This window comes from Diadema antillarum, unplaced genomic scaffold (assembly GCF_040938485.1).
Source record: "Diadema antillarum isolate AM-2024a unplaced genomic scaffold, OU_Dant_1.0 seq00000030_RagTag, whole genome shotgun sequence".
Taxonomy (NCBI): Eukaryota; Metazoa; Echinodermata; class Echinoidea; order Diadematoida; family Diadematidae; genus Diadema; species Diadema antillarum.
Window position 1 is genome coordinate 1787060 of NW_027271146.1, and position 12702 is coordinate 1799761.

Below are 12702 nucleotides of genomic sequence, written 5' to 3' on the forward strand. Positions count from 1 at the left end.
ATTTGCGAAAATTTACATGTAGACTCGGTAATATGGCGTATACAGCAACTTTATGGTCCTGCCAGTGTGTCACTTAATCTTTAATTAGGATTTTATATCATAATATTGCCATTAAAATCATTTGCCAAGGCAATACTATGAATATGCGTGTTGTACACAATGTAATTTGGACATTGAATATTGGACCCTCGAACATCAAACACATTGGACTTCAGGCTCAAGACCCGTATCTTTGCAATCAAGGCATTGTAAACTTCTGTTATATTTGGAGAAGATTGGGTCAACGCGGACCAACACTATCATCATACGCCTTGCACAAGGAGTGATCTCTCAAGCTGACAAAGCCGTTTGATAAACATCTCAGGTCAAAATTCAAAGAGCAGAGATGTTCTTCCCTCAAATTCAGGGTGCGTTCACATTCTGCATGAATTATCATGGTGATCTTTTTATGCATATATGGTTTATATTTCATATGAGGTCTCTATTAGGTAGACTTTCTATGCTTTGTAAAAACTTCATGATAAATGTCCCTCAAATTAATCAATTCACATTGAGTAATAATCTTTAATAGCCCTCTAGCGCCAAACCACAAAACAAACATTTCTTTGATAACCCACTGTCTGTACTAACTGGCACTACATCAACTACACGTACATGCAACATATCCACTACATTTGTAACCTGCCAAAAAATGTGAATGCAGCACTGACAAGTTAAACATTCATAGGATATGGATATCAAAGCGGGAAAAGAGGAATACAAACTGATTATTTTAAATTCAAACTCCACATCAACACATATCAGCATGTTCACAAACAATCCATGCTAATATCTGTCAAATCTTTTTTCAAATCTTTTGATGTATAATCCAACATACACCTATACTTTATTTTGTCCTGTCTTTTTAAAGGGACTGTACAGCACTGGTTGAGGTGAGTATTCAGCTTGTAATGTCTTGCGAGATATTTAGAAACCACTCTATAAAATGTTAAAGAGCATACAATTCTACGGGAATCAAAAGTTTATTTGAAGAAAATCAGTTTTGAAATGACTGAGATATGTAAAAATAAGGTAAAACAAAAAGATCCTAATTAAAGTCTTGGTCTGTCAATACTATTAGGATTGCTTTTTTTTTATATGTCAGCTATTTCAAGACCAAGTTTCATCAAATAGACATTGAATCCTTCTGGAAAAATTTACAATCTCTTTCATATTTTCATACGAGGTTTTTCATTATCTCACCAAAAAAATTTTATTAACCCAACGTTAGGTCTCTATCAAGTCTATACAATCCCTTTAAACTCTGCAATACTCACTGCAATATAAATAGAAACTAGGCTGCTGTTTATTACACTCTCAATTCTTTGAGCAGGAGAGCCACCAGTTGGTAAACACTTAAATGACTTTGTTTCCACAAACAACCTCTTCAGAACTTTGACCCAACTTTTTAATAATCATACTGAAGTCAAGACAGCTTATCATGCATGTTTACTTCCCATAGCCAACAGAGGAAAGACACTCCTAAAATTGGCAACACAATAGACACGGTGGTTTATACCACATGATAGATAAATGGATATTCAATATTTACTTCTGTTTGCACTACCTGCTTCTGGTTCCAAACTCCCCATCAACAATATCCCATGGCAGAAAAAATGTGTAACAACCTGGAAGCTACAATTTGGAGATAGAGATATCGAATGTACGCAGCGCTAAGAGGATTAAGATTCTTATCTAGCAAAGATAAACTGACATTACACAAAGCCAACCAATGCAAAACTCCAGTAACTCCAGCGAGTATGTGCACTTCTGCCTCTACCGGTATTAATGACTCCACCTTATGAACTGCATCCCATATGGGTACTGGTGTATGTGTTACATTCAATGCTGTTTTGACCTAGGCCCCATTTCATAAAAGATGTTAGGATAGCAACTCTTGCTGGAATGGCAACTTCCAATAGCAACAGCCAATCAGGATTCTGGATTTGTGTCGTTACCATGACAACTGCCATTCCAGCAAGAGGTGCTATCATATCAACTTTTTATGAAATGGGGCCCTGGTGTTTCGAGTACACAATATTAAAGGATATATCCTGCATTAGGGGAAGAATACCGAGTAGTAGGAGGAATGGAGAGGGAGGAAGGGAAGGAAAAAGGTGAAGAACAAAAAGATGAGGAAGAATAATAAGAAGAAGATGAGGTGTACAAAGGAAAGAAACTGGTGAAGTGAAGGATGAAAGAGAAGGGGTTGTAGAGATATGGAAGATAAAAGAGAAGATGGAGGAGGAAGAGGAAGAGGAGGAGGAACGAGGAAGAGGAGGAGGAGGAGGAGGAAGAAGGAAGAGGAGGAGGAGGAAGAAGAGGAGGAAGAGGAGGAGGAGGGAGAGGGGGATGAATGAGGAAGAGGAAGAGGAGGAGGAAGAGGAGGAGGAGGAAGAGGAGGAGGAGGAGGAAGAGGAGGAGGAGGAGGAAGAGGAGGGGGAGGAGAAAGAGGAGAAAGAGGAGGAGGGGGAGAAGGAGGAAGAGGAGGAGGAGGAACCAACACTGACCTTGAAGGAGGCTATCTGCTTTGGTTCTGCCTCTGTTGCGGGTGTGGAGGACTGTCCTGTGATCTCCTCCTGCTTCTTCTGTGCTGCAATCTGCTGCTTCTTCAGGTCCAGGACTACCTCAAATAGGTCTTTCAGGGTCAGGACTAGGGCATCGGCCTAGGGAGAACATTTACAGGTATCATCTAACAAAATATCATTTATACTTACTCCTTTCATTATCTTTTAGTACATATGCTGAACAAACAATAACCACTGGACTATGCCTTCACTTTGGCGACTAGAAGCTGAACATCTTGGTTCATAGCAGGCTTGTGTTTCAAGCTTGTTTTAAAATTCTTGATAGTTGACAACTTAAAGTTAGGAGAACTATCACTTCAACACTTAGCAACAATTCACCTGTATTGTGGATATCATGATTTAATCTGAAATTCATGCTGTAAACACATATTAAAGCTCTACAAACCTACTTCCATTTCCTGTTGGAAATATCATTAATATCTGTTTTCCTGTTAAAACAGAATGCTTTTATGGCTGAAGGCATATACTATAAGCCTTTATCTTAAAACAGGCTTAATCTCAATTGCTGGAATATCTACTTCAAAGTCTGCTGGATAATGACAAATGGAAAATGAGGTTAATTGCTACTGAACACCGAACCTTTGACAAAGATGTTTTTGACAACCAGCCATAACAAAAGCACATACATTGTAATTTCTTTTTTGTGCATTTTGAGTGGGCAAACTCCATTAACACAAAATTATTGTGAGATGAGTATTAAAGTATTGACTTGCAAATGTTTACATTAAATGAAAGAAAGATATTTTTCAGAGGGGTGAAAGGTTCGAGAGTGAGTTTTTTCACTTTGTCTCCCTCTACAAATTAAATTTGTTACGATCGCAACTGCTGATCTGTAAATTAACAAACTCACACCTCAATGTTTACATTTATTTGTCATGACTCGCACATGTATCTTTAGGGGTTTAGAGCCAACAAGATTAAAGATGCAAGCAAAGGAGTTGTTCTGTTGTACTTTTGTAGGAGAATTTTGCATTTCAGCTTATCAAGTGTGTGTAAATGACAGATGAACTAGTGATTTAGATGCAATATTGTTTCCAAACTTGAGAAATCTGCCACCTGTATGGATGATACAAATGATGCTCCATAAAATTGATTAAATACACTCCTTTGCAAGGCATGAGCCTCAGGCCACAGTCCTTCCCAGTGAAAGTCTTCCATCTCCAATCACCATGGCAACAGTGCACTCTACCTGTTTCTCTGTCTTGATGCCGTAAAACTTGTGGTTGCCCTGCTCCCCTGTCACGTAGCCAAAGGCCCTGAAGTCTGTCGGGTCCCTGGAGATAAATGATATTCTGTGGACCTCATGCTGATGGAGCACTTCCTGCATGTCAAAGGTTAGAGGTCAAAGGATGAAGTGATATAATCAGATGGAGTATATACCATCCACATACACTATTCTGAATAGATGGGATCCTCAGTAACTTTGTACTCCAAGAAAAATTAGAACAGAGCTTTCTTGGGTATTTTGTTGCTATGTTTTGGGATAAAACTAGATAAAGTAGAATTCTTTCCGCCTACTAGGCTACTCCCTATAAAACAATAATTGACAAGGACACAATGTACAGGAAGATTGTTTGCACTGATGTAAATGACTACACTCCACATATGGTGAAGGATTGTACAGGTATACATGGTAGGGGCAGACATGACAAAATCTACTTGCAGATATTTATACCCCTGGTGCCTCATGCCCTGCATATATTGTGTTTATACTTTTAAGGAAATAGATAAACGCATGAATTAATATGTAAATATATACATACACACATACAATATTTTCACTTATTTCCATGATCATATACCGACTCAGCTGAGCAGAGCGAATACCACCTGTTTATCAAACTGAAAATTGAAAATTAATACAAACGTATAGTAAAATCTGTCTTGGCAGCCCCCTGTCTATAACAGCCACTTTTTTTGTCTCCCTTAGGCAGCTGCTATAGACAGGTTTTCCTGCACATGAGGGTGTACTGGCATTAAATTAACCCCATCACAGCTAAAATTCTAAGTCAACAGCCATTGAACTCTACTCACTCAGACAGTGGTTCCGAGCGGATAAAATGCACAATGCAAGGCAGAGACACACACATGTGACTCTGCATCAAAAAACCAATGAAACACTGCACCAGGTCACAATTCTAGTGATGTTGGTCTCCTGAAGGAGTAACGTTTCTCTCATTTAATCAGAAGATTTTCATTTTTGTTTGATCAATCTTTTTTTAACATTTTATTTTCAAAATCTCTCAATAAATACCTACACTAGTAGGCTTTAAGATTATTATAAAGGTAGGTTGGATTAAGTCAGAAGTCAATTCAGGGAAAATCACCACTACAGAAATCTTGCTCTTACCCTCGTTCTCTCATCCAAGATGCGAACGCCCTCTATGGACACGTTGATGATAATCCTTGGCTTATGTTCACCACTGGTTTTGACAAGATACTGTCAATGAGAAGAAATGTACGTTGAAATCAGTATGCAGACCTTCTCGCATTTATATGCCATGAATGGAATCTATCTTTCATACCTTTGTCTCTCTTTCGAATCCATTCTCTCACTTTTTTCATTAACATCATGAGAAAATGCTATTATAAGCATTTTATTCATGCCAAATTGTCATCCTCACTATCATAATTCAGATTAGCATTTATCTCATCTTCCCTCCTACTCCATCTTGTCTTTTTCTTCCTCATCCTCATCCTCTTCATCCCCAATTTAACCATCACTCATGATGTCATCATCATCATTATCATCACCATCATCAATCATCAATCATCATTATCATCATCATCATCATCATCATCATCATCATCATCATCATCATCATCATCATCACTAAAATCACTTTCATAATCTCTATTATCATCTCTTCTTTCAGCAAAGTCTTTGCAATACATCACATTCAAACTATAATTTCTTCTACCAACATCATTACCATCATCATCACCATCATCACCATCATCACCATTAACACATTATTCATCTGCATCTACATAATCATTATTTTGATTGATTATCCTTCAATAAGGTTTTACCAACATAATCATTATCATTTTCATATCAACACTTTCCCCGCCATCACACCACACTGACACACCATCATCACTGTTATCATCACAACCATCTTCAACATCACAACAAATCATCATCATCATCATCATCACTCTCGTTGCCATGGCTACCTTTAATTTGATCATAGCATCCAGACACATCTTGTCCCCCCTGGCCTCTGCTACAGGTTCAATGCCGATGAGTTTGGCTTTGAAGTCCACTCCCGGGAGCATGAACCGGTCCTCCCTCGCCTCCCCAGCATCTGCCAAAAGATGAAACTTAAAAGTTTACTTTTAACCTGTTGAGGACGAGTACCGAGTATACTCCGGCAGGTGTCAATGGGAAATGCATGTTGTAGTAAAATCAGTCCGTCCTCAGCGGGTTAAAGATCACATCCGAATGCACACACAACGTACATTTTGAAGGCCTGTTCTCAATGGGGAAATATCAGTGTATCAAAAAATTGCCATAACTGAGCTATCTATTTACACCACAACAAAAACATTGGAATGTTGAGAAACCATCTGAAGACAAATCATGGGGTTTTGCCACCATAATGTTCATACACATATGTGCCGTTCGCATGCACAGTCTGCTACACACAACCAATGTAACACTAGCCTAGATGCCATGCAGAAACTTTTATATGGTGCCATGTAGAGTGATCTAAACATCATGTGGAAGTCATGTGACAGACATCTTGACTTTGCCACATGGGCTTACAACTGAAAATCATGACATCAAATGCCATTTCTAGTTGATACAAATAACATTGAGGTGTGCATTTTCTGGCACTGCATCTGATTGCTACTGGCATTGTAGTTGCCGAGCAACTCTCGCCATAGAATCAGTTTTTGTTTACATCACAATTTTTCCTCATTTATGTACATGGTCCTCAATTATGAATGCTGACAATAATCAAATACAAATAAAGACTGAACTCTTGCATAAGTTGGCAGAACCATCATCTGACGGCATTGGCAAGGTATATCAGCAGGTTGCCTGACAATGACAAAGTTAATGGGGAAAGGGTGTATTGAGGTTGCTCACCTCACCCATAGTTGAAAAGAAATGCAACCTTAAGTTTCTTTTTCTTTCCTGAGAAAGTATATCACTCAAAATTTTGTGAAAGAATCTCCATATCCATCATCTACTGTCCAAATTTTTTATATTGAGTTTTTAATTGTTTCTTTGTATTTACAGCCTTAAATTTCAGCAATATGCATATAATGGACTACAAAAGCTCATCTGCCTGAAAAAAGATGACTCAACAGATAAATCAAAGAATGGTGTAATCTTCATATTAGTCAGGTTAATCTAATCTGTGTTTCATATCTTGCTCAGAATCTCCAAAAGTTTAATCTGACAAGCAGTACTTCTTTTCTTCATGTCACCGAGTCAAGGAGAGCAAATTTTATCCAATCACCAAAGTAAAAGAAAGACATGATAAAATCTGATTTCATTCACAGCGAGTGGCTAATATTCAAAGCCTAAACAATTCCCAGGAGCACCCTATAACTGGTGCCCCATTATGCAGGAGACTACTGTGTTTCCATGACAACCAATAAATCCTCTGAGATGGTAAGTTGTTCGGGTCCTAGAATTCTCCCATGGCACTACACCAGTCACAAGCACCCCTGGCTCTCTTTGTGTGTTTGAAATCTTTCCTATGGCTACACTAACCGAGAGCTTTTGATTTAAACCAAGATCCAAGGAGAGGGTAACTGGAGACCTGTTCTAATTATTGTGAAATATCACCATCTTCATAAATCAATATGTTTGAGCTTTCCATACACACTACAACAACAAATTCAGCTTGCCCGTCCACTGCACATTACTACAGCTGTGACATCAAAAAAAAGAAAAAAAAAATTGGCAGCTACACTGTAGCTGTGTATTTCAAGTGCGTGGCCATAGGAAGGATTGCAAACATACAAGGTTCTAAAATAACATGCCAATCACTGCAATTTTTCTGCAGTAAGTAGTCTCTTTGCAAATGGCACAAAAAACTTCACAAAATCACTTTAGCATGAAATGTTTCCCTCTAGTCAGCCATTTTCCTGGTTCTGTTTCAGGAAGCCTTTTAGTCCGGGAGCCAGCGGGGGTCAGCCTAGCTGAAAAGGTTACCAATTTTTATGTATATAGCAATTTAGTACATATGCCCCTAAGTATGGAAATGCACGTCTGGCTGGTCATCGGTGGTGGGTGTGGCCAGGAGGGCCAAAAAAAGGACCCCTCAAAATTAGGCTAGCCTAGCTGGAAAAGTAACCCCATGAAAACAACTGGAACTTGTTCGTTACACTTACAGGATAGATGAATGACCATTGCCAGACGTTTTAAGTGGTGGGGGGTAGCCGCCAGACGCTCTTAAAGGTCCAACTCCAGCTAGGCTAGCCTAGCTGAAAAAGTAACCTCATGAAAACCACTGGAACTTGTTCGTTACACTTACAGGATAAATGAATGACCATTGCCAGACGTTTTAAGTGGTGGGGGGTAGCCGCCAGACGCCCTTAAAGACCCAAATTTTTCCAGCTAGGCTAGCCTAGCTGAAAAAGTAACCTCATGAAACCCACTGGAACTTGTTCGTTACACTCACAGGATAAATGAATGACCATTGCCAGACGTTTTAAGTGGTGGGGGGTAGCCGCCAGACGCCCTTAAAGACCCAAATTTTTCCAGCTAGGCTAGCCTAGCTGAAAAAGTAACCTAATGAAACCCACTGGAACTTGTTCGTTACACTTACAGGATAAATGAATGACCATTGCCAGACGTTTTAAGTGGTGGGGGGTAGCCGCCAGACGCCCTCAAAGACCCAACTTTTTCCAGCTAGGCTAGCCTAGCTGAAAAAGTAACCTAATGAAACCCACTGGAACTTGTTATTTACACTTACAGGATATATGCATGGCCGCGTTGCCAGACGTTAAGAAGTGGGGGGGGGGGGGGGGTAGCCGCCAGATGCCCTCAAAGACCCAATTTTACCAGCTAGACTATAGCCCTGGCTGGAAAAGTAACCTCCTGAAACCCACTGGAACTTGTTCTATGTTTGTATCTCACCTGATAAACACTGTCGACATAGTATTCTGGTGTTCTTTCAATAACTTTCCACACTTTTGAGCTATCCTTATGACCACCAAATTCACTCCTCAGATCATCTAATGATTGCTGTCAAGTGTTAATATTGGTGAAGTCTGACTACGTCAACAGTCAAAAAGTCAATGAACTAGGCATATGCCATTTGAAAATCTCTGTAATCACAAAGTCGATACGTGGACGAGACATCACTTCGCTTTTGCCTTGTTAGATGGTGAATATTTGTAAGCTTCCGTTTCTAATTCATACAGCACCAGCATACATGTCTGAGAATAGCGGTAAAGAAGATTAGAGTCTTTGGCAACAAGTGCAAAATTAAATTCTGTGCCTTATTTGCTAAACAAACGTGGTATAGTGATAGGAGGACAACGACCTGTTAGGCAATATGGCGGACCAATAGCTCTATATTATTAGTGCTATAGAATAAATGACAATGATGTAGTTCTGAAGCATACTTTTCATTAGATGCTTTTGCAATGACTCAATGTATACTTTTAATCGAACTAATATATCCATGACTTGCTCGTGAATTACGGCAGAACGATTCGGTGAGGAAAGTTTTCTGTGATGTCATTACGGAAGAAGTGAACGTGTCAATATTTTGCTATTTGTTCCATAATTAATTCTGAAGTGGTTAAATGTATTTTCCTAAAACATTTTTTCTTTTATATAATACCTACGTTGCATCCAAATGCCTATTCGTTCAAAAAATGCGGGCCATGTATTCAAAGGTCAAAGATCATAGGTTAATGGAAGTAGGGCATACATTGTACAACATTTCACTAAGTTGTTGGTTGTTGTTGTTGTTTTTTTTTTTTGGGGGGGGGGCATGATTCAAAGTGTCCTAAAACCTTGTATAATACATGTATTTAGTTTTGTAGTCACGACTCTTGCTATGTATGATGCAAAACTCTTCCCGCTCATACAAATGCAGCCGTTTCAGGGAAATAATTATGATAATGATTGGTAATGCTGAAGTGGTTCATAACATTCCATTGATACTATGTATAGAACAGAAAGTGAATTTGACAATGGTATATATATATGATATCCGCAATTTACTCTTTGACAGGTTCTATCATCCGATTAATAATGTATAAATTGAATATACAGTAGTCCCCTATTCAGTAACTACAGGTTAAGTTAGATAAGCTGCATTAATTTTGCACGCGACCATGGCGTTATAGCCAAATATGATTGAATTCTGTAAATCTGTGTGCCTGCACAGGATTGGAAAACGAAACAACTTTCTGTGTATAGAACAACGAAACAGAAACTGGTGCATACATTATTCTCAGTCACTTTGTTATGCATAATGATGGTTTGCTCATTGCAGTTCCGGAATCTCAGCTCGAGGGACTCGGATTGATCCCAAATCAGTCGGCATGCGTGTATCACCCAAAACAATATCTGAACACAATTATAACTGCAGTCCTCCATAGTCTCTATTGGTTGCCGATAAGGGCTGGTATCAAGTTTGATTTTCATATTATTTACAGTACCTTGCATTTAAATGTTTTCATCGAAATGCCCGTATACGGTATGCGTATCTCAGTTAACTCTTTAAATCATAGTGATACGTGCCAAGAATCTCATGTTTTCAATAAGCGTGAACTCCAAGACATGTCGTGATAAGGACTTTAAGACAATTGGCATCGTCATTATAAAACGAATTCCCCTTTTACAAGACACGTTTTAGATTTCAGATAGAAATATGGATTCGTTTGAATGCATACAAACAGCTTCTTAAATCCTCTTACATTTTGTTTTTAAGATATGGTGTATACTTTAGAAGTGTAAGAAGCATGCTCTTGTTTTAGAGGCTTTGAATACTGGTAAGAAGCATATGTTATTCTTATAGATTATGTGAATAAGTACGCATTCAAGGACGATTTGAATAAAACGTATCCAGACAACTGCATATCATATTTTCACCTCTTCCTTTTAATTCATGCAGATATATACTCTTGCCGAGAAGGTTAACTGTTTGATAGATATAGTGCTCACCTTATTGAAAAGGTAATTGGGTAAATTTTTGGTTTCAGTATATTATTCAAACACAACTAAGTTAACTTTTACATTAACATTTTCACAACTCACAAATTCCACACGCACACACATTTCATGATTCACAAGATCCAAGTAACACTAATCCTATTTACTTTGCAGAGTGCAACAACAACATAAGTTATATACTGAGCAAATAGGCTTACATCAGTTCGCACTATTCAAGGTTTAGAGTAGTTAAGGAACTAAATCGTACCCGATTATGTGATGCTAAGTTGCACCTTGAGATGATGGGCAATATTGCCCCTATAAAGGAGCGGGCAGTGACACTGACTTGCTCCTTTAAAGGAGCAATTTTGCAGCAGTCATGGAGCAAATAAGCACCACATAGGTGCAACATCATACCAATAAGGCACAAGATTGCACCCTCAAGAGAGGGTACATTCTTGCATCCTTCGGGCATAAAGTTGCACCTAAAGGTACGAGGTTGCGCCTTTTTCAAGGGGGCAAAGTTGCTCCCGAGGGTGTAACTTTCATCCTTTCTTGCGGGTACAAAGTAGCACCCAAAGTTCCAAGATTGCACCCTCAAAACAAGGCACAATCTTGGAACTTTGGGTGTTTCTTTGCACCCTCACGAAAGGATGTAAAGTTGCACCAAGATGTAAAGGCTACACGGGGTGCAAAGGTGCGCCGAAAGGTAAAGGGTGCAAGATCGCACCCTCAAGAAAGGTGCAACTTAGCACCACTTAGTGTGGGTGGAAAGATGCACCCTCAAGAAGAGGTGCAATCTAGCACCACTTAGTGTGGGTGGAAAGATGTACCCAAGGGAACATTTTCGCACCCTCAATAAAGGGTTCAACTTTGCACCCTCTCTGCAGTATTATTTTATACACACGTGAATTCCTTGTTCCTGTGAGCTACGTTTAATATGAGCGTGACCCAGTATTAGACACGTGTCAAGCCTTTGCAGACACATAATTTTTTTCTTCAGATTGTTTAAAGGTCATTTAAAACAAATTTAAATATATATTTATTTCTTTTAAGTTAAGAGGAGCAAATGTGGAGATCATGACCTGTGATACATGTTACGGGAAGTCTATATCTTTATGTGTACTCGTTTTTTTTTTTTTCAACTACAAGGAATTACCTATGAGCTAATTGGATAAAGAAGCTGAGCATTCCTTTTTTTTCACCAGTTAATGTCAGTGCTGGTGTATTATTCTTGAAAAGTTGGCATCTAAATGTCCTCCAAACCAAGTACTCACTGTATAAAATTATATTCCTGTGAGTTACGTTTCTTATGAGCATGACAGATCTGTAGACACGTGTCATAGTGGTTACAAATACTAAGTTTCCTTTGCTTTCATCGTTATCACGAAGCGATTTTGAACAATTTCAGATGTTCTGGTTTTTTCAATTTCGTTACGAGAAGGCAATAATGATTTCATGTAAAACATGTTAAGGAAAGTTGATAGTTTGGTTATTTTATCATTACTCATCTTCGTCTTCTCAACAAGAAGATGGTACACATGAGCTCATTTGCTAAAGAATTTGAAGGATGTTTAATTGCTGGTAGCCACGTAGGGGCTTTTGTCATAACATTTTGCATCTTAATCCCTCGAAACTAAGTACATGCAGTATTAGTTTATAGATAACATAATATTTTTGTTGTTGCTGTGAGCTTATTCATATGAATTTTAGACATGTTTCTCATATGTTTCTGTCATATGCTTTACTGAAGAACAGCAAATGTTGAGTTTATTGGCAAGAGAGGTTGATCATTACTTTACATTTAAGTTCATTGAAGTGCCGGAGCATAAACTTGTCTTGAAATATTAGCATCCAAAACCCTCCAAACCAAAAACGTGCAATACTAGACACGACAGGAATTCCTTGTTGTTGTGAGTTATGTTTCTTAAAAACACTGAT

The 12702-nt window shown here is 38.5% G+C and overlaps 1 protein-coding gene across 1 annotated transcript in view; it reads right to left on the reverse strand.

Annotated features, from left to right (window-relative positions):
• Window positions 1-12702, reverse strand: part of LOC139725275 (uncharacterized) — an 82423-nt gene that overhangs the window by 52659 nt on the left and 17062 nt on the right. The window contains exons 2-6 of the mRNA XM_071636363.1: window positions 12269-12307; window positions 5808-5938; window positions 4978-5067; window positions 3817-3948; window positions 2550-2705 (exon numbers count right to left, since the gene is read on the reverse strand). Coding sequence (XP_071492464.1) covers window positions 2550-2705; window positions 3817-3948; window positions 4978-5067; window positions 5808-5938; window positions 12269-12307 — 548 coding nt within the window. The remainder of the gene's footprint in view (window positions 1-2549; window positions 2706-3816; window positions 3949-4977; window positions 5068-5807; window positions 5939-12268; window positions 12308-12702) is intronic.